This window comes from Myotis lucifugus, unplaced genomic scaffold, assembly GCF_000147115.1.
Source record: "Myotis lucifugus unplaced genomic scaffold, Myoluc2.0 scaffold_185, whole genome shotgun sequence".
Lineage (NCBI taxonomy): Eukaryota > Metazoa > Chordata > Mammalia > Chiroptera > Vespertilionidae > Myotis > Myotis lucifugus.
The window spans coordinates 349,544-371,246 of NW_005871233.1; the positions used below are offsets into that span (position 1 = coordinate 349,544).

The 21,703-nt window shown below is 40.9% G+C and overlaps 1 protein-coding gene across 1 annotated transcript in view; it reads left to right on the plus strand.

Annotated features, from left to right (window-relative positions):
* Window positions 1-20,503, plus strand: part of ZNF570 (zinc finger protein 570) — a 103,753-nt gene extending 83,250 nt beyond the window's left edge. The window contains exon 6 of the mRNA XM_023760592.1: window positions 17,760-20,503. Coding sequence (XP_023616360.1) covers window positions 17,760-19,111 — 1,352 coding nt within the window. The 3' untranslated portion in view covers window positions 19,112-20,503. The remainder of the gene's footprint in view (window positions 1-17,759) is intronic.
* Window positions 20,504-21,703: the final 1,200 nt, after the last annotated feature.

The window sequence follows — 21,703 nt, forward strand, 5'->3', positions numbered from 1 at the left end:
TATTTGGGTCCTCTCTCTTTGTTTCTTGATGAGTATAGCTAAAGGTTCATCAATCTTGTTTATCTTTTCAAAGAAGCAGCTCTTGGATTTTTTAATTTTTTTATTTAGTCTCTATGTCATTTATTTCCACTTTGATTTTATTATTTCTTTCCTCCTACTTACTCTGGACTTCTCTTTTTGTTCCCTTTCTAATTCTTTTAGTTGTAGTGTTAAATAGTTTATTAGAGCTTTTTCTTGTTTCTTGAGGCAGGCCTGTAATACTATGAACTTCCCTCTCAGGACTGCTTTTGCTGTGTCCTATAGATTTTGAGATGTTGTGTGTTCATTTTCATTTGTTTCCAGGAAGTTGTTTTATTTCTTCCTTGGTTTCATTGGTAAGCCAATCATCCTATATAATAAAAGCCCAATGACCATAATGGCAGAACGATAAGAACAACCAGAGACCAGAACCATCACAGGCCCTCACTGGGATGGCCCTGCCCCCCAGCAACCAGATATGGGAATCAGGCAGGCATGCAGAGTGGTTAGGGGCAATCAGGTAGGCAGGCCAGCAGTTATGGGCGATCAGGTAGGCAGGCCAGCAGTTAGGGGCGATCAGGTAGGCAGGCCAGCAGTTAGGGGCGGTCAGATAGGCAGGCAAGTGGTTAGGGGAAATCAGGTAGGTAAGGCCAGCAGTTAGGGGTGATCAGGTAGGCAGGTGAGCAGTTAGGGGAGATCAGGTAGGCAGGTGAGCAGTTAGGGGAGATCAGGTAGGCAGGTGAATGGTTAGGGGTAATGAGGCAGGCAGGCAGAGCCCTGTGATCAATCGCCTCAAAGAGGGAGACCCAGGGCACAGCCTGTGGGAGGGACACTCAGCGTCTGTGATGGGAGGAGCTGTCAGTGGTGGACGCTGCAGGGCAGGGCTGGCGCCATGGCAGTTCCTGAGAGGGTATGGCGCCTGCAGCCTGGCCCAGGCCCCAGCGTCGCAGCCTCCCCCCGCGGCTTCTGCAGGGCTGGACTGCCACTCCTCCTGCTATGATGCTATCCTGCTATGGTAGATTCCAGACCCTTCCATGACTGCGGGCTCTCTACCAGGTCTCGGCCCCCTGACCAGACTCGCCAGCTTGGCCCTGACTGCAGAGGAGCTGAAATACGCTGACATCCACAACATTGGGGCCATGATCACCCCTTTGCACTTCTTGGAGGTGAAACTGGGCAAGAGGCCTCAACCTGTGAAGTGAGCTAGACGAGGAAGAGGAGTGGAGGAAAAGTCGCCAGGAAAAGAACAAAGTGGCAGCAGCCCCATGCCAGAACAAGAAGAAGGAGCAGAAGGGGTTTCTGCAGTGGGGATCTGTCTGAGTGGCTGGAACTCATGAATGTGGAGCTGAAAACCCAGATGGAGGAGCTGAAGCAGGAGTGGCAGCAGCTCATCTGATGCTCAACTGGCATCGCCCCACCTGCATTGTCAGGACCGACAGCATTAAGACCCCGGACTCAGAAGGCAATCCACTGCTGGAGTAGCTGGAGAAGAAGTGACCATAGGCTGGGAGAAGGAGAAGGAGGAGATGGAAAGAGGCAGGAGGAGGAGGGTCCCAGAGGGCTCCTCCTTGCTGCATGAAAAACTCTTCAATGAGGCTCAGCACAGCCAGCATCGGCCGGGCTTTTTTGTGAAACTCAGATCAGCCACACCAGGGGAAGAAACCCAGGCTGATGAAATGCAGGACCAAGTGCTGAGACAAAAGTAGTCCTGAGGGGGGCTTGTTCTGCCTGGGGGAAGGATTGAAGGCAGCAGAACAGAGGCTCTGGGCAGGAGAGATGCCCAACCAGGTAGCTGTGGGCACTTCTCCAGCCTCTCTGCTAGGGCACCCACCCTAAGGACCTCCAAGCAGCCAGGAAAAGCCATGAGTTGCAACCAAAATTAGGCTGAGTATGGAACTCAGAGTGAAACTGCAATCTGCCTGCTCCCAGTCCTGACCCTGATCCTGATGCAAGGCTGGAGAAGGGCACAGTGCCAGGCCCTGCTGTACCCACCCACTGTGGTCCAACTCAGTCCTGCCTGGAGTGGCAGCCGGGACATTCCCTCACCGGCCCTGCTGGAGTTTCTGTGGGCATGAGGCACGGGTGCCCTTCCAAAGCACATACTCACTGAATGTTTACAGACTGGCTGTCCTGGCAGGGTTTTCAGCTGCACATGTTTTTTATGTGTGTTTTTTTTTAATATTTAAAAAAAAAGATTTTATACAAGCAATATATAAATGGATTTCTCTAATCACTCAATGTGATATAGTATACATATGCTATGATTTGTTTGTTACAGATATTCAGCAGTTATGGCCATTGTGTGTAACTTCTAAGTACTGTCTCTGGGTGTTGGGGGTGTCAGGGGCAGGGTGCAGTACATTTCCATCCTGGTAAATCCTTCATAGTACTCAATTCTGTATCACTCAGTAAACATTACTCTTACTTAAAAAAGAAAGAGGGGGGGGGAGAGGGGGGGAGAGAGAGAGAGAGAGAGAGAGAGAGAAAGGAAAGAAAGAAAAGAAAAGAAAAGAAAAGAAAAGAAAAAAGAAAAGAAAAGAAAGAAAAGAGAAGAGAAGAGAAGAGAAGAGAAAAGAAAAGAAAAGAAAAAAGAAAAGAAAAGAAAAGAAAAGAAAAGAAAAGAAAAGAAAAGAAAAGAAAGAAAAGAAAAGAAAAAAGAAAAGAAAAGGAAAAAAAAAAAAGAGGGAGACCCAGGCCACTGGCCGGCGACTCTGTGGCAGGTGTGCGGCTGGCCAGCAATTGCCCTGCAGAGGGAGGCCCAGGCCAGCCAAGCCATCACACTCCATGCTTGTGGCTTGCAGAGGGAGGCAACCTGTGGCAGGGGAGGAGGGTGCAGCACTGCACAGATGGCAAGCAGTGGTAGCGGCAGGGGCAGGGCCAGCTGCCTGCAGCTGGGGAAAGGAAAGCCCTGATAGGCCCTGATCTCAGACAGGCCTAGGGACCCTACCCAAGGAGTCCCAGATTGTGAGAGGGTGCAGGCCGGGCTGAGGGACCCGCCCCCCCCCCAGGGGCACGAATTTTCATGCACCAGGCCTCTAGTTGTTTAATAACATTCTATTTAGCCTCCATGTGTTTGAATGTTTTTGAGTGTTTTTATTGTAGTTGGTTTCTAGTTTCATGCCATTGTGATCAGAGAAGATGCTTGTTATGATTTCCATTTTCTTGAACTTGTGGAGACTTATATTGTGTCCTAACATGTGGTCTATCTTTGAGAATGTCCTATGTGCACTTGAAAAGAATGTATATTCAGCAACTTTGGGGTGAAGTGTTCTATAAATATCAATTAAATCCATCTGATCTAGTGTGTTGTTTAAGGGTCTCTGTTTCCATGTTGAATTTTTTCTCTGTAAGATCTATCCAGTGATGTGTTGGAGTGCTAAAGTCGCCTACTACTAATATTGCTTTAGATCCCTCCCTTAAAGTCCTCAAAAAGTGATATATATATATTTAGAATTGCCTATATTCAGTGCATATACTAGTATATTTAGCAGGGTTATATCCTCTTATTGGATCAACCCCTTCAGTATTATATAGTGAGCTTTTTTGTCTAATTATGGGCCTTGTTTTGAAGTCTATCTTGGCAGATATAGGTATTGCTGCCCCTGCTTTTTTTTTTCAATTTGCATGGAATTTTTTTCTATCCCTTCACTTTCATCATGTGGGAGTCTTTTGTTCATTGGTTGGTATCTTGTAGAGAGCATATACATGGGTCATGTTTTTATTATCCATTCAGCCACCCTATATCTTTTGATTGGAGCATTTAATCCACTTACATTTAAGTTTATTATTGACTAGAGGCCCGGTGCACAAAATTTGTGCACTGGGGGTTGGGGGGAGTCCCTCAGCCCAGCCTTCACTCTCTCGCAGTCCAGGACCCCTTGCTCCTCGCTGCCTGCCTGCTTGCTGTTCCTTACCACTCAGCTTGCTGCTCCTTATCACTACTGCAGAGGCAGTAGAGGCTCCCACCACCACTGCTGTGATCGCCAGCCGTGAACCCAGCTTCTGGCTGAGCAGTGCTCCCCCTTGGCAGCACACTGACCACCAGGGGGCAGCTCCTGTGTTGAGTGTCTGGCCCCTGGTGGTCAGTGCACATCATAGCAACTGGTCGTTTTACTGGTCATTCTGCCATTCAGTCAATTTGCATATTAGGCTTTTATTATATAGGACAGGTACTTATTTATTGCTATTTTCCTTTATTTTAATGTTATTTTTCTCTCTCTGTTTCTTCTTAAAGCAGTCTCTAGAACAGTGATTCTCAACCTTCCTAATGCCACGACCTTTTAATACAGTTCCTCATGTTGTGGTGACCCCCAACCATAAAATTATTTTCGTTGCTACTTCATAACTGTAATTTTGCTACTGTTATGAATCATAATGTAAATATCTGATATGCAGGATGTATTTTCATTGTTACAAATTGAACATAATTAAAGCATAGTGATTAATCACAAAAACAATATGTAATTATATATGTGTTTTCTGATGGTCTTAGGCGACCCCTGTGAAAGGGTCATTCGACCCCCAAAGGGGTCGCAACCTATAGGTTGAGAACTGCTGCTCTAGCATTTCTTGCCATGCTGATTTCATGGTACTGAACTCATTTAACCCTTTCTGTTGTTGTTCTGGGAAGCTGTTAATTTTGCCTTCAATTTTGAATAGTAGCCTTGTTGGGAAGAGCAGTCTTGGATGCAGGTTATTGCTTTTTGTTACTTTGAATACTTCATGCCATTCCTTTATGGCCTGAAGTGTTTCTGTTGAGAAATCAGCAGACAGTCTAATGGGATCTCCTTTAAAGGTAACTTTCTGTCTCTCTCTCTTGCTGCATTTAAGATTATTTCTTTATTCTTAACATTTGCCATTTTAATTATGATGTGTCTTAGAATGGGTTTCTTTGGGTTCATCTTTATAGGGACATTCTGTGCTTCCTGGACTTGTGTGACTTTTTTCTTCACCAGGTTAGGGAAGTTTTCTGTCATCATTTCTTCAAATAGGTTCTCTATACTCTGCTCACTTTCATCTCCTTCTGAAACTTATATGATGTGTATGTTGTCCCAGAGTTCCCTTAAACTATCCTCATTCTTTTATATTCTTTTTTCTTTTTGTTGGTCTGACTGGTGGTGTTGTTTTTTCTACCTTGTATTCCAAATTGCTGATTTGATCCTTTGTCCAGCCTGGTTTTTATTTCTTTGAAGGTATTCTTGATGCTAGATATGGTATTCTTCATTTCCTACTGATTTTTATCTATGGTTATTAAGTTCTTTTTCATGATGATGTAGTCCCCAATGAGTTTCTTGTAGTTCCCATGAAGATTCCTGTAGTTCTCACTAAGTTCCTTGAGCATCCTTATATCCATTACTCTGAATTCTATGTCTGATAAACATCTTGCTTCCATTTCATTTCATTCTTTTTCTGAAGAATTTTTCTTTTTCATTTGGGGATTATTAGTTTGTATACCCATTTTAGCTGTCTCTTTGTGTTTTTTATATGTCTTAGATACTAGTGCTATGACTTCCACATTTCATGGGTGGCCTTATGGAGTATGTGTTCTATAGGATGCAGTGGTGCAGTCTCCTTGCTCTCTTGAGCTTGCTGCACTTGGAATATCTTTGTGTAGATTATATGGGCCCTTCTGTTGTAATTGGGTCTTGATTGCTGTTGGCCTATTTGTGAGTGGGATCAACTTTTAGGCTGGCTGCCTTAGGCTCAACCTGACCACTGTGAGCAAGCTCCTCTGCAGGTGTAGTCTTGAAGTGTCTTGCTAGGCTCAGTGGCACAATCTTCCTGATCGTCTATGCTCCACACTTAGGAATGTTTTTTGTGGGTCATGTGCACCCTCTATTGTCATTGTGTCCTGATGTATGCTCTTGAACCTTTCATGGATGGAATTAACCCTTCAAGCTGGGTGGCAATAAGGGTGAACCTCGATCAGGGTATATGAGATATTGTTCATGGCCTGCCCCCAAGGCAGAATTGCTCATAGAAGAATCTGGTGCCTTCTGAATTATTCCTTTGTATGTGTCATTTGTGTGGCTGATTGGGTCACACTCTGGTGTTTCTGAAGCCCACCACTGGTTGTGTTGGTTCTGGTTCCACTTGGGTGGATTTGAGGTTCAGCTCACTTTCAGAAGTTGTGGGTAATGGTTTGGGGCTACATGTCTGGAGCTTCCACACTGTTCACTGCTTGTGTCTGCATTTACTGGACCTGGCAGTGCATGGGAGGGGCCAATCTGTGTAGACTGGTTGTGTTCCTGGAGCTCTGAACTGGGGTCACATCTATAAAAGACCAAGGTACCCCATTGATGTTGCCTGGAATTCCCCCAGAGTCTTACACAGGAAGGCTGTAGAGTGGGCCCAAGCTGGCCATGCCCCACTGACCCATCCACAAGACTCAGGCTGGGTGTGTCAGGGTGACCAGCTTGGACACACAGGGTTAGTGGCTCCCCTAGTTTGAGGCAGCATGGTCTGGTACTCAATGGAGAGAATGTGGCCCCTATTCCCAAGCGATACCATTCAGACTCAGTACCTGAGTCTCCAACTCTATCTCCCCCAGGAGGAGTGCACCACAGGTTTAGTTTCGGTGTAGTCTGCTGTCCTCACTGCAGGTGAAAGTTCAAAAGGACAGAATAGATTCACTGGGACTTGGGAAAATAAATGGAGAAAGACTTTTTTTAAGGTGGTACCAACTGTGCCACAGGAAGGGGGTGAGCTGCACTACCTTTAGTTCTGTAGCCACTCCTGCTTAAGCCCTGGACTAGAACCTTTAAGGTAGATATGCTCTGAATATCCCAGCTCTGAGTAGAGCCTCCTTCTCCCTCAAAACTGAGCCTACCTGGATGGGACCAACTGGGCTTTCCCTGCTCTCTATACCCCTGCAGGACTTGGAAGAACAGATCAGGGTAGCCTTCCACTTAGGATGGCACCAGCTCTTTTGAGGGGAGAGAGCTGCAGCACACTACCAAAGAACCTACTGGAGGGCTCTGAGTAGGTTGCATCAAATGTCCCAATTCTGAATTGTGCCCCATTCTCTCTGCAGATATGAGCTTAGCAGGATGGGGCCAGCAGTATTTGGGAGTACAAATCCAGTCTATCATTGCCTGACCAGCATAGCTCAGTGGTTGAGTGTCAACCTATGAACCAGGAGGCCACAGGTCATATAACCAGGATTGCAGGCTTGATCCCCAGTGGGGCCGTACAAGAGGCAGCCGATCAATGATTATCTCTCGTCATTGATGTTTCTACCTCTTTTTCCCTCTTCCTTCCTCTCTGAAATAAAAAAATATATTTTTTTAAAAAAATGGGAAATAATCCAATCCATCCATTGATTGGGGTGGCACCAGTCCTTGGCCCTTGGGAGGGGAGCTAGCTTGGCAGCACCTCATCAGAAATCCTGAAGGGAGGTTCCAAGTAGGCTGTGCTCCAGATGTCCCAGTTCTGAGTTGTGCCCCATTTGCCCTGCAAGGCTGCACCAGCAGGAAGGTACCAGGGGGCTTGGAGGAAAATATCAAGGCTGCTCCCTCTGTGTGAGGTGGTGCCAGCTCTTGGGGATGAGAGAGATACCTGCCTTTTTTTCTATCCCTGCAGTGCCCTGACATGTTTGAGGGCATCACATCAAATGTCCAAGCTCTGAGTTGTGCTGTAAGAATAGACGTGCTGGACCCTAGGAGATGGCAACTCAGGGCTCAGGACCAGGACCACAAAAAACTATCTTTCAGATTTCCAGAGCTATGCCACCCAGATCTTCTCTTTATGGCTTCTGTATGTCCCGAGTCTCCTTCCCTCTATAAGAGCCAAGGGTGAGTGCCCAAGGGTGATTCCATTTGTTAGCCCTTAAGGAGATTACCTGAGATTCAAACAGATTCCCTCCTCTTTCCAGTGGACAAAGTCCCTGCTGCCAGATGCTATGCAGACTTCTTGTTCTGATTTATGGACCCCGCTGTGGGAGCTTTTGCAGCTTCAATATTTCTCCAGCTTCACCACTGCTGCCCCTGCCTGGGTGCAGGGACCAGGCCTCTTTGCATCTCCACCCTTCTTATCAGTCTCTGTGTAGCTTAATTTTTTTCAGCCCTTTGATGTAATACTCCTGTTCAGGTGTCCTTCTGTTGTATATTTAGGTTGATTATTCTAAATTTTAGCTGTTATTCCGGGTTGGTGGTGGGAGGAGGTGCGTATTGCTTTCATGTACTCCACTTCCATGTACAACTAACCATTTTGGAATAGATCTGGAAACACTACTTATTGGAGATTCCCAACTTCCACTGTTTTCATTAATCAATTATTAGGTATTACCCCTCCATTCACAACACTTGTGGCTGTTCATCTGCTCAGAGTAAAAGCCAAATTCTTTAGGATGCCTGTAATGCTCAACTAATCTGCTTATCCTTTACCTCCTATCTTCTACTACTCACTCACACTGGCTTTCTTGTTATTCCTCAAATATACCCAATATACTTCTAGGGTACTTTAGGGTATTTCTTCAACCAGATAGATATCTAAGTAACTTTCTCTATTTAATTAATCTCTTCACTTCTTTCAAATATTTTTTTTAAATATATTTTATTGATTCCTTACAGAGAGGAAGGGAGAGAGATAGTTAGAAACATCGATGAGAGAGAAACATCGATCAGCTGCCTCTTGCACATCTCCTACTGGGGATGTGCCCGCAACCAAGGTACATGCCCTTGACCGGAATCGAACCTGGGACCCTTCAGTTCGCAGGCCGACGCTCTATCCACTGAGCCAAACCGGTTTCGGCCAAATATTTGTTAAATGTTAACTTAATAATTCCTATCTTTGACTTCACCAACAGTCCTGAACTGTCCTACCTGCTTTTTCTCCTGTAGAACTTAATATCTTATAACTTACAATAAAATTTACTTAATTACACTTGCTTTCTGTCTCCCTAAGAAAATAAGGCCCATGAAGGTAAGGATCTTTGCTTTGTTTACTATGATATCGAAAGCTTTTAGGACAGTACCTGTCACAATGTTAAGTGAATTCCTTAAAAGAAGAAACTATAAGAAGTAACTACAGGTTATTTCAGTACCTGTATTATTCATATATGCATAAAGTCGTAATAGTCCAACCACCTTCATAATTTCTTCTTTTTAAAAATATTTTTCACCCTAGCTAGTTTGGCTCAATGGAGAGAATGTCATCCCGAAGACCGAAGGGTCACAGGTTTGATTCTGGTCAAGGGCATGTACCTTGGTTGCAAATTCGATCCCAGCCTCAGTCAGGGCATGTACAGGAGGCAACCAATCAATGTGTCTCTCTCACATCGATATTTCTCTGTGTCTCCCCCACCCCTTCCACTCTCTCTAAAAATCAATGGAAAAATATCCTCGGGGAGTATTAACAACAACAAAAAAATACTTTTCAATTACAGCTGGTATAAAATATCATATTACTTTTAGGTATACAATCTATTAAATTAGTCATTTACTATATACCTTAAAAAGTGATCACCCCAATAAGTCTAATACCCATCTGACACCATACATAGTTGTTACAGAGTTATTGACTATTTTCCTATGCTGTACTTGATCCTATATAATAAAGAGGTAATATACAAATTGACCATCACTCCAACAAACAAGATGGCCGTCCCCATGTGGTCAAAGATGGCCACCCCCATGTGGATACAAGATGGCCACCACAAGATGGCCGGCAGGGGAGGGCAGTTGGGAGGAACCAGGCCTGAAAGGAAGGGCAGTTTGGGGGCGATCAGGCCTGCAGGGGAGGGCAGTTAGGGGTGACCAGGCCAGCAGGGGAGGGCAGTTGGGGGGAACCAGGCCTGCAGGGGAGAGCAGTTAGAGGTGACTGGATCGGCAGGGGAGGGCAGTTGGGAACGACCAGGCCTGCAGGGGTAGACAGTTAGAGGCAATCAGGTTGGCAGGGGAGCAGTTAAGCATTGATCAGGCTGGCAGGGGAGTAGTTAGGGGGTGATCAGGCTGGCAGGCAGAAGCAGTTAGGGGCAATCAGGCAGGTAGGCGAGCAGTAGGGAGCCAGCAGTCCTGGATTGTGAGAGGGCAGTCGGACGTACTTCAAGTGGTCCCAGATTGGAAAGGGTGCAGGCTGGGCTGAGGGACACACAACCTCATGCACGAATTTCATGCACTGGGCCTCTAGTATTTTTATAACTATTTTTATTTTTTCCCCCTTACTTGATGAAACATATACAAAAAAGCAATGCTAAAAGCAATGTCAGAAAGTTTACTGCCTATGTTTTTTTTCTAGGATTTTTATGGTTTCAAGTCTTACATTTATGTCTTTAATCCATTTTGAGTTCATTTTTAGATATTGCAAAAGAAGGTGCTCTTGTTTTATTTTTTGCATGTACCTGTCCAGTTTTCCCAACACCAATTATTAAAGAGACTGTCTTTACCAAATTGTATATTATTGCCTCTTTTGTTAATTGACCATATAGGCATGGGTTTATTTCTGGGCTCTATAGTGTTTCATTGATCTTTGTGTCTATTTTTATACCAATTCCATCTGTTCTGATTACTAACACCTTGTGGTATAGATTGAAGTCAAGTAGCATGATACTGCCAACTTTATTCTTTCTCAAAATTGCTATCGCTATCCAGGGTCTTTTGTGGTTTTGTATACATTTTTGGATTATTTGTTCTAGTTATGTGAAAAATTCCATTGGTATTTTTGATAGGGATTTCATTGAGTATGTGGGTTACTTTGGGTACTAACCTTGCTTATTTTTTTTTATCTGTGAGCATAGTATATCTTTTTACTTACGTGTATCTTAATTTCTTATGGTTTTTCAAGTATAGGTATTTTACTTCCTTATTTAAATTGTATTCTTAGGTATTTTATTCCTTTTGATGCAATTGTAAATGGGATTGTTTTCTTAATTTCCTTTTCTGATATTTAATTAATGGCATATAAAAATGCAACTGATTTCTGATATTAATTTTGTATCCTGCTATTTTGCTGAATTTATTAGTTCTAAAAGTGTGTGTGTGTGTGTGTGTGTGTGTGTGTGTGTGTGTGTATGCAAATGATAACAGCTTTACTTCTTTCCAATTTGGATACCTCTTATTTTTTTTTAGACTTTTTAAAAAAATTGTTTTATTATTTAAAGTATTACAAAGAGTATTATATATGTCTCCTTTTTTTTCACCTTGACCCTCCCCTAGCCTCCCATGCCCCCCAGTGTCTTGTGTCCATTGGTTGTGCTCGTATGCATGCATACAAGTCCTTCACTTGATCTCTTACCCCCCATCCCACCCCCCAACCCTCCCCAACCTTCCCACTGTAGTTTGACAGTCTTTTCGATGTTGCTCTGCCTCTGTATCTATTTTTGCTCATCAGTTTATAATGGTCTTAATTATCCATAAATGAGTGAGATCATGTGGTATTTTTCTTTCATTGACTGGCTTATTTCACTTGGCATAATGCTCTCCAGTTCCATCCATGCTGATGCAACTGGTAAGAATTCCTTCTTTTTTACAGCAGCATAGTATCCCATCATGCAGATGTACCAGTTTTCTAATCCATTCATCTGCTGATGGGCACTTAGGCTGTTTCCAGATCTTAGCAATGGTGAATTGTGCTGCTATGAACATAGAGGTGCATATATTCTTTCTGGTGTTTCTAAATTCTTGGGATATATTCCTAGAAGTGGGATCACTGGGTCATATGGGAGTTCCATTCTTAACTTTTTGAGGAAACTCCATACTGTCTTCCATAGTGGCTGACCTGTCTGCATTCCCACCAGCAGTGCACGAGTGTTCCTTTTTCTCCACATCCTCTCCAGCACTTGTCCTTTGTTGATTTGTTGATGATAGCCATTCTGACAGGTGTGAGATGGTACCTCATTATTGTTTTGATTTGCATTTCTTGGATGATTAGTGACTTTGAGCATGTTTTCATATGTATCTTGGCTTTCTGAATGTCCTCTTTGGAAAAGTGTCTATTTAGGTCCTTTGCCCATTTTTGGATTGGATTGTTTATCTTCCTTTTGTTAAGTTGTATGAGTTCCCTATAAATGTTGGAGATTAAACCCTTATTGGTGATAACATTGGCAAATATGTTCTCCCATGCAGTGGGCTATCTTGTTGTTTTGTTGATGGTTTCTTTTGCTGTGTAGAAGCTTTTTATTTTGATGTAGTCCCATTTGTTTAATTTCTCTTTAGTTTCCAATGCCCTAGGAGCTGTATCAGTGAAGAAATTGCGTAGGCATATGTCTGAGATTTTGTTGCCATTAGATTCCTCTAGTATTTTTATTGTTTCCCCTCTTACATTTAAGTCCTTTATCCATTTTGAGTTTATTTTTGTGTATGGTGTAAGTTGGTGTTCTAGTTTCATTTTTTTTTTTTTGCATGAATCTGTCCAATTTTCCCAACACCATTTATTGAAGAGACTGTTTTGACTCCATTGTATGTTCTTGCCTCCTTTGTCAAATATTAATTGAGCGTATTTGTTTGGGTCAATTTCTGGGCTCTCTATTCTATTCCATTGATCTATATGTCTGTTCTTGTGCCAATACCAGGCAGTTTTGAGAACAGTGGCTTTGTAATACAGCTTGATATCTGGTATTGAGAACCCACCTCCTTTGTTCTTCTTTCTCTTGATTGCTGCAGGTATTTGGGGTCTTTTTTTATTCCAGATAAATTTTTGGAGAGTTCGTTCTGGATCTGTGAAATATGCCGTTGGCATTTTAATGGGAAGTGCGTTGAATTTATAGATTGCATTGGGTAGTATGGACATTTTAATGATGTTGTTCTCCCAATCCAAGAACATGGTATGTTCTTCCATCTGTTTATGTCTTCCTCTATCTCTTTTTTCAACGTCCTGTAGTTTTCTGAGTAGATGTCTTTTACCTCTTTAGTTAGGGTTATTCCTAGGTATCTTAATTTTTTTGGTGCGATGGTAAATGGGATTGCTTTTTTAGTCTCTCTTTCTGTAAGTTCACTATTGGTGTATAGAAATGCCATAGATTTCTTGGCATTAATTTTGTATCCTGCTACGTTTCCAAATTCATTTATTAAGTCTAATAGTTTTTTGATGGAGTCTTTAGGGTTTTTTATGTACAATATCATGTCATCTGCGAATAAGGACAGTTTTACTTCTTCATTTCCAATGTGGATGCCTTTTATTTCTTCTTCTTGTCTAATTGCAATCGCTAATACTTCCAGTACTATGTCCAACAGGAGTGGTGAGAGTGGGCATCCGTGTCATGTTCCTGTTCTGAAGGGAAATGGTTTTAGTTTTTGTCCATTGAGTATGATGTTGACTGTGGGTTTGTCATATATGGCTTTTATTATGTTGAGGTATGACCCTTCTATTCCCACTTTGCTGAGTTTTTATCAGAAATGGGTGTTGGATTTTGTCAAATGCTTTTTCTGCATCAATTGATATGACTATGTGGTTTTTTTCTTTCAATTTGTTTATGTGATGTATCACGTTTATTGATTTGTGGATATTATGCCATCCTTGCATCCCTGGGATAAATCCTACTTGGTCATGGTGTATGATCTTTCTGATGTACTGCTGGATCCGATTTGCTAGGATTTTGTTGAGGATTTTGGCATCTATGTTCATGAGGGATATTGGCCTGTAATTCTCTTTCATTGTGTTGTCTTTCCCTGGTTTTGGTATTAGGGTGAAGCTGGCTTCATAGAATGAGCTTGGAAGTGTTCCTTCCTCTTGAATTTTTTGGAGTAGTCTGAGGAGGATAGGTTTTATTTCTTCCTTGAATGTTTGGTAAAACTCCCCTGTGAAGCCATTTTCCCTGGGCTTTTGTTTGCTGGAAGCTTTTTGATGACTGCTTCAATTTCTTTCATAGTTATTGGCCTGTTGAGATTTTTAGATTCTTCCTGATTGAGTTTTGGAATGTTGTAGTTTTCAAGAATATGTCCCGTTCTTCCAGGTTGTCTTGTTTGTTGGAGTAGAGTTGTCCATAGTATTTTTTAACAATCATTTGTATTTCTGTGGGGTCTGTTGTTATTTCGCCTCTATCATTTCTGATTTTGTTTATGTGGGTCTTCTCTCTTTGCTTCTTGGTGAGCCTGGCTAGACGTTCATCAATCTTGTTTATCCTTTCAAAGAACCAGCTCTTGGTTTCATTGATTTTATGTATTTTTTGTCTCTATGTCATTTATTTCTGCTCTGATCTTTATTATCTCCTTCCTTCTGCTCACTCTGGGCTTTTATTGTTGCTCTCTAATTCTTTGGGATGTAGAGTTAGATGATTTACTACCATTTTTTCTTGTTTTTTCAGGTAGGCCTGTAGGGCTATAAACTTCCCTCTCAGGACTGCTTTCATTGTGTCCCATAGGTGTTGGCTTGTTGTGTTTTCATTGTCATTAGTTTCCAGGATGTTTTTAATTTCTTCTTAGATCTCTTTGGTAACCCAATCAGTATTTAATAACATGCTATTCAGCTTCCAAGTGTTTGAGTATTTGGGGTTGTTTTTATTGTAGTTTATTTCTAATATTATGCCATTGTGATCTGAGAAGATGCTTGGTATGATTTCTATCTTCTTGAATTTGGGGAGACTTGGCTTGTGACCCAATATGTGGTCTATTTTTGAAAATGTCTCATGTGCACTTGAGAAGAATGTATATTCTGTGGCTTTGGGGTGAAATGTTCTGAAGATGTCAATTAAGTCCATCTGATCTAGTGAATCATTTAGAATTGCTGTTTCTTTGCTGATTTTTTGTCTAGAGGATCTATCCAGTGATGTCAGTGGTATATTAAAGTCCCCTACTATGATTGTATTGTTGTCGATCTCTACCTTGATATCTTCCAGGAGTTTTTTTTTATGTATTTGGGTGCTCCTGCATTGGGTGCATATATGTTTATCAGGGTTATGTCCTCTTGTTGTATTGATCCCTTTAGTATTATGAAGTGGCCTTCCTTATCTCTTGTTATGGCCTTCACTTTAATGTCTATTTTGTCTGATATAAGTATGTTACCCCAGCATTTTTTTCATTTCCATTTGCCTGAAAGATATTTTTCCATCCTTTCACTTTCAGTCTGTGTGAGTCCCTTCTTCTGAGGTGGGTCTCTTGTAGACAGCAAATATATGGGTCATGTTTTTTTATCCATTCAGCCACTCGATGTCTTTTGATTGGAGCATTTAGTCCATTTACGTTTGAAGTTATTATTGAAAGGTACTTGTTTGTAGCCATTTTTATTTTTGTGCCTGTTTTCTTTCTGAGCTTTTTATTTCTTCTTTTTACACCAGTCCCTTTAGCATTTCTTGCATTGCTGGCTTGGTGGTGATAAACTCCCTTATCCTTTTTTTGTCTGTGAAGCTTCTTATTTCCCGTTCAATTTTGAATGATAGCCTTGCTGGATAGAGTATTCTTGGATTCAGTCCTTTGCTTTGCATCACTTTGTAAATTTCCGTCCATTCTTTTCTGGCCTGATGTGTTTCTGTTGAGAAATCATTTGATAGTCTAATGGGAGATCCCTTGTATGTAACTTTTCGTCTCTCTCTTGCAGCCTTTAAGATTCTCTCTTTGTCCTGAACATTTGCCATGGTAATTATGATGTGTCTTGGTGTGGGTCTTTTTGGGTTCATCTTGTTTGGGACTCTCTGTGTTGTGTGACTTTTTTCTCCCCACCTCAGCGAAGTTTTCTGATATTATTTCTTCAAATAGGTTTTCTTTTTTAAAAAAATATATTTTATTGATTTTTCACAGAGAGGAAGAGAGAGGGATAGAGAGTTAGAAACATCGATGAGAGAGGAACAAAAATCAGCTGCCTCCTGCACACCTCCTACTGGGGATGTGCCCACAACCAAGGTACATGCCCTTGGCCAGAATCAAACCTGGGTCCTTTCAGTCCAAGGGTTGACGCTCTATACACTGAGCCAAACCATTTAGGGCCAAATAGGTTTTCTAACCCTTGTTCCTCTTTCTGTTGTTCTGGCCCCCCTATTAATTGTATGTTGTTTCGTTTCATGTTGTCCCATAGCTCCCTTAGGCTCTCCTCCTGTCTTTTAATTTTTTTCTCCAATTGCAGTTCAGTTTGGGTGTGTTTTGTTTCCCTGTCTTCTAATTCGCTAATTCGGTCCTCCGCTTCTCCTAGTCTACTGTTGAAACTTTCAATGGTGTTTTTTATTGCAGCTATATCACTCTTCATTTCTTCTTGGTTCTTACATAAGTTATTGAATTTTTCATCCATTTCTTTTTGATTCTTACATAAGTTGTTGATTTTTTTCATCTGTTTCTTCTTGATTCTTGCATAAGTTCTTGATTTTTTCCTCCATCCGGTTTATGCACTCTAGGACCCTTAACCGTTTGAGTCCCAAGCAGTGCGATTGCGCTGCTTGGTATTTCTCGACATAAAATAAAACAAGTGCTATCACGCTGTTTGGGTCTTTTTGTACTCATTTAGAGAAAGCGCGGTTGCGCTGTTTGGGATTCTTCGACAGTGTTTTTTCAATACCCCTGGGACTCAAACGAATCGTATGTTTTCTCGACATAAAATCTCAGCAGCGCGATCGCGCTACTTGGGACTCAAACGGTTAATCTGAATTCTTTTTCTGACATGTTGCATGCCTCTGTTTCACTAAGCTGCTTTTCTGGCGAGTCCTCCTCTTTTTCCTTTGGGGGTTTCTTTGTCTACCCATGTTTGATCTCACCGACAGATGTAGATGTTGCGTCGTTCAGGGGTTGCTCCTTGGGTGGCTGTGGCTCCTTGGGCTGTGGTTGCTCCTCGGGCGGTTGTGGTAGCAGTTACTCCTCAGTTGGCAGCTGCTCCTCTGGTGGGTGCTTTTCACAGCCATGGTGGCTCCTCTGGCTTGTGTGGGGAGGCTTCTCACACAGCTGCTGTTCCTCAGACAGAGTGTGTGCTGATCACGAGGCTGCTGTTCCTTGGATGGGTGTGGGCTACACACGCAGCTGCTACTCCTTGAACTCGGGCGGACTGCTTACGTGGCTACTGTTCCTTGAATGGGGGCTGGCTGCACACTGCTGTTGTTCCTCTGATGTGGTGGGCTGCTTGTGGGGTTACTGCTCCTTGGACTTGGAAAGGTTGATTGCAAGTCTGCTGCTCCTCAGATGGTGTTGGGCTGCTGGTACTGCTGCTGCTCTTTTGACGGGAGTGAGCTGCACACATCGCTGCTCCTCCTCTCCAGGTGTCTGGTTATGTGGCTTGCTCTCTAGCACTTTCCAGGGGAACTCTGCCCTTCCCAGCTGCAAACTGTCTCATCAGCTGAGTATACTTCGCCAATTCGGGGGTGGATGTTATCTGTTTCAGCTGCTCATTCTATTTGCTCCAGGATAAGCCTTGGGATGCGTCTGCCTATTCTGCCACCATCTTGTCTCTCCTATACTTTTTTTACTGTGGCTAGAACTTGCAATACTGTGTTTAATAAAAATGGTGAAAGTGGAGATCTTGTCTTGTTCCTGATCTTAAAGAAAAAGCTTTCAGCTTGTCACCATTGAGTGTGATGTTAGCTGTGGGTTTTTGTTATGTTGTCTTTATATTGAGGTATGTTCTCTCGATTTCCACTTTATTGAGTTTTTATTCTATATTTCTTCTTGACTTGAGATTTACCTGCTGTTTTTTTTTTATAATTCTAAACAATCCTCCCCAAGTTTCTATACAGCCTATTTTTAGTTTTTATTCTTGCACACTTTAGAACTATGAAAGCCAGTGTTCTGGTTGGTTTTATTTGCTATTAAACTTACATACTTCCTTTTATGTACTTGCATAGAAGTATCTCCTGGTACATAAAGAGGAGACATGTTTTTCTTATTATTTTTCAGGCTGGGAATCTGTGTGTGAGAGTGAAGAATTAACCCCAAACCAGGACATTTGTGAAGCACAGTCGTCCCAGAAGATAATAGAATTTAAAAGCTGCGGTCTTGAGTACTCCAATTTGAGAGAGGAATGGAAATGTGAGGGCCATTCTGAGAGGCAACCAGTTAATCAGAAGTCATATTTCAAAGAAGAGACAGGTACTAATGAAGGAGCCCTTATTTATGAAAGAGGACAAGAATATAATAAATCTTGGCAAAGTTTCCATCTGAACACACTGCTTCATACACAACAGATAGCTTCAAAAGAGGAGAAAGTACATAAACATGACACACATAAGAAAGGCTTTAAAAATAACTTAATGGTTATTAAACCCAAGAATATATATACAGAGAAGAAACTTTTGAAATGTAATGACTGTGAAAAAGTTTTCAGCCAAAGCTCATCCCTTATTCTTCATCAAAGAATTCATACTGGGGAGAAGCCCTATAAATGTGTAGAATGTGGGAAAGCCTTTAGCCAGAGATCAAATCTTGTTCAACATCAAAGGGTTCATACTGGAGAGAAACCCTTTGAATGTAAGGAATGCAGGAAAGCATTCAGTCAGAATGCACACCTTGTTCAACATCTGAGAGTTCATACTGGAGAAAAACCTTATGAATGTAAGGTGTGTAGAAAAGCCTTCAGCCAGTTTGCCTATCTTGCTCAACATCAGAGAGTTCATACTGGAGAGAAACCCTATGAATGTATTGAATGTGGGAAAGCATTTAGTAATAGATCATCCATTGCTCAACACCAGAGAGTTCACACTGGTGAGAAACCTTATGAATGTAATGTGTGTGCGAAAGCATTTAGCCTTCGTGCATACCTTACTGTACATCAGAGGATACATACTGGAGAGAGACCCTATGAATGTAAGGAATGTGGGAAGGCCTTCAGTCAGAATTCGCACCTTGCTCAACATCAGAGAATTCATACTGGAGAAAAACCTTATAAATGTCAGGAATGTAGGAAAGCATTCAGCCAGATTGCCTACCTTGCTCAACATCAGAGAGTTCATACTGGAGAGAAACCCTATGAATGTATTAAATGTGGGAAGGCTTTTAGCAATGATTCATCCCTTACCCAACATCAGAGAGTTCATACTGGAGAGAAACCTTATGGATGTAATGTTTGTGGAAAGGCTTTTAGTTACTGTGGATCCCTTGCCCAACACCAGAGAATCCATACTGGAGAGAGACCCTATGAGTGTAAGGAATGCAAGAAAACCTTTAGGCAGCACGCACATCTTGCTCATCATCAGAGAATCCATCTAGGGTTGTCACTTACACCTAATTCTGTCAATCACCAAGTCCTATAGATCCATTATAAATATTTCAGGAATTTATATATTTTTCTCTATCTTTAATGTCACCCTAGTCCATTTCACCTGGATCACTTCTGTAGCTTTTCTAACAGGCTTTCCTGTATCAATTTTGCTTTCCTTAAATTTATTTCTCACCATGCACCCAAAATTATATTTTTAAATACATACATTACTGCCTCTAATGAAAACTTTTTTGGCTTATTATTCTTAATCTAACATCTACAGTCTTTAAAATTTTCAGTGAGGTACTTTATTATCTGGTTCTTATGGACCTCTCAGCCTTATTTTGTTTTAGTTTTCCTCTCTGGGCACTAAGCACTTCCCAGGATGAAAAGCTTAGATTCTAGAACATTATAGCTCTATCACTACTGTGTGTTATGTGGCTTTGAGTAATTTGCTTGACTTACCTAAACCTCAGGGTTTTCTTTAATTTCAAAATTGGGATAATAAAGGATACTGTAATTTAGAAATGTCTGAAATTAAATAGTGTATGTTGTAAATTGATACATATTAAGTAAGAATTTTGCATGTAAAGTACTTCATACAGTGCATTAAATATAGCCCACATTCAGTAAATGATAGCTAATATTTATTGAATGCCTATTTATACACCAGGCATTGTTCTACATAGTTAACATATATTAACTCACTCCTCATATCTGAAACAAGTAGAACATCCCTGGGAAGCAACCTAAAAATTTTAAAACATAAGTGAAGTCTTTCTGCTCTAGGTGAGTAATCAATATATACACAAAAAGTAGCAGAAATATAACACTTATAACCAGTTTTAGGAAGTTTCCAGAGAGAATGAATTGGATAAATTTAATTAAAATAAAATAAGGATTTACTGAGAATTACAGAGCTTACATTTAGGTAAAGAAAAGAATAGAGGATCACAACTCTAAGCAATAACAAAACAAGATCCATAAACCTAGAAATTCATATTGTCCCATAAAAAGGCACCAGGACCAGGTAATTCTATGGTTGAATCTAGTTAATTTCAAAGCTTTAAACTTTCACGCTGTAGGAAACAAGCATAATATTTAGAAATATTTTTTATCCAGTGATTATAAAATTGAATTTAAGAGAGGACTTAGAGAAGAAAACTACATATATATGTATTTCATTCATTCAGTGAATATTGGACAGCTACTATTTGCTAGGTACTTACACTATTATAGGCATGAGGAGACAATGATGATCAATACGAAGACCGTGTTCACATACAGTAAAATTCCAGAGGCTGGAAGTGTTAATACATAAATATAAGCATAGATTTCCACACTCAGAAGATGGAAGAATAATGAAGTAAATTAAGAAGTATTATATAGTCTAGACCAGTGATGGCGAACCTATGACACGCGTCAGAGGTGACACACGAACTCATTTTTTTGGTTGATTTTTCTTTGTTAAATGGAACTTAAATATATAAAATAAATATCAAAAATATAAGTCTTTGTTTTACTATGGTTGCAAATATCAAAAAATTTCTATATGTGACACGGCACCAGAGTTAAGTTAGGGTTTTTCAAAATGCTGACACACCGAGCTCAAAAGGTTCGTCATCACTGGTCTAGACTCTAGACTGAAGAGACTGAAGATAACAAAGTTACCAGTTATTCCTACTTCACAAATTCATTGCATTTTGAACTAAAATTTCTGAATGGGCCTTTTTGCCATTTATTTTCACAACTGTGTTCTGAAATTCATCTATGAAGTATGAATTATTAAGAATGGGAAGAAAGTTTTTGAGAATGATCTGTTTGTAGAAATTTTGCATATGATAAAAATGGTTCACACCAGTAAAGAAAGAATAGATTCCAGGATGGTATAATAATTGACTATATGCATCACTAGTAGTAAGGGTAAAGTAAATAAAACCACAATGAACTATTTCAAGATCATCACATTGACAAAATCATTACATTGCTAATGACTTAAAATATGTACAACATTGGAATGTGAATACAGTTGTATTTGGAAGTAGTTGTGCTTAGAATAATTAGGCAATATCTAATAAAGTTAAGGATGTGGATATTCTGACCCAGCAAATCCACTTAAACCTCTATAGTAAGCATGTCAAACTCAAAGGTTAACACGGGCCAAATAAACAAGGTTTAAGCTTTTTTATTTATGTGGGCAGTAAAAAAAATGCTTCAATTTTCATAGAAATGCAGGTTTATTTCAATAGAGACATGCTGAATACAAAGGGCTGAAATGAGTAATCATTAACATCAAATAATAGAACATTTTAATAAAAATATTTTTTCTTGAACATTAACTTACCAGACACCTAGTAACTGCACACATTAATAAGTGTAATGCAAATAAACCTATGTTTCTTATTCTCTGAAAACAAAACATTTCCTGTTATGCTCACCAAACAAGTCAGTCCAAGACTAATGACATGGCAATTGGCTGCTAAAATATTTGCTGCTAGTATTAGGAGAGAAATGGTGCACCTGCATGTAAAGGTGAGCAAGGAAAATGAATGCAACATGATTATAGCAATCAGTCATTAGCGTATGTTGTAGTTCGTTATTAATAATTATGTATAACAGGATATTGTAAAAATTAAATTACAAA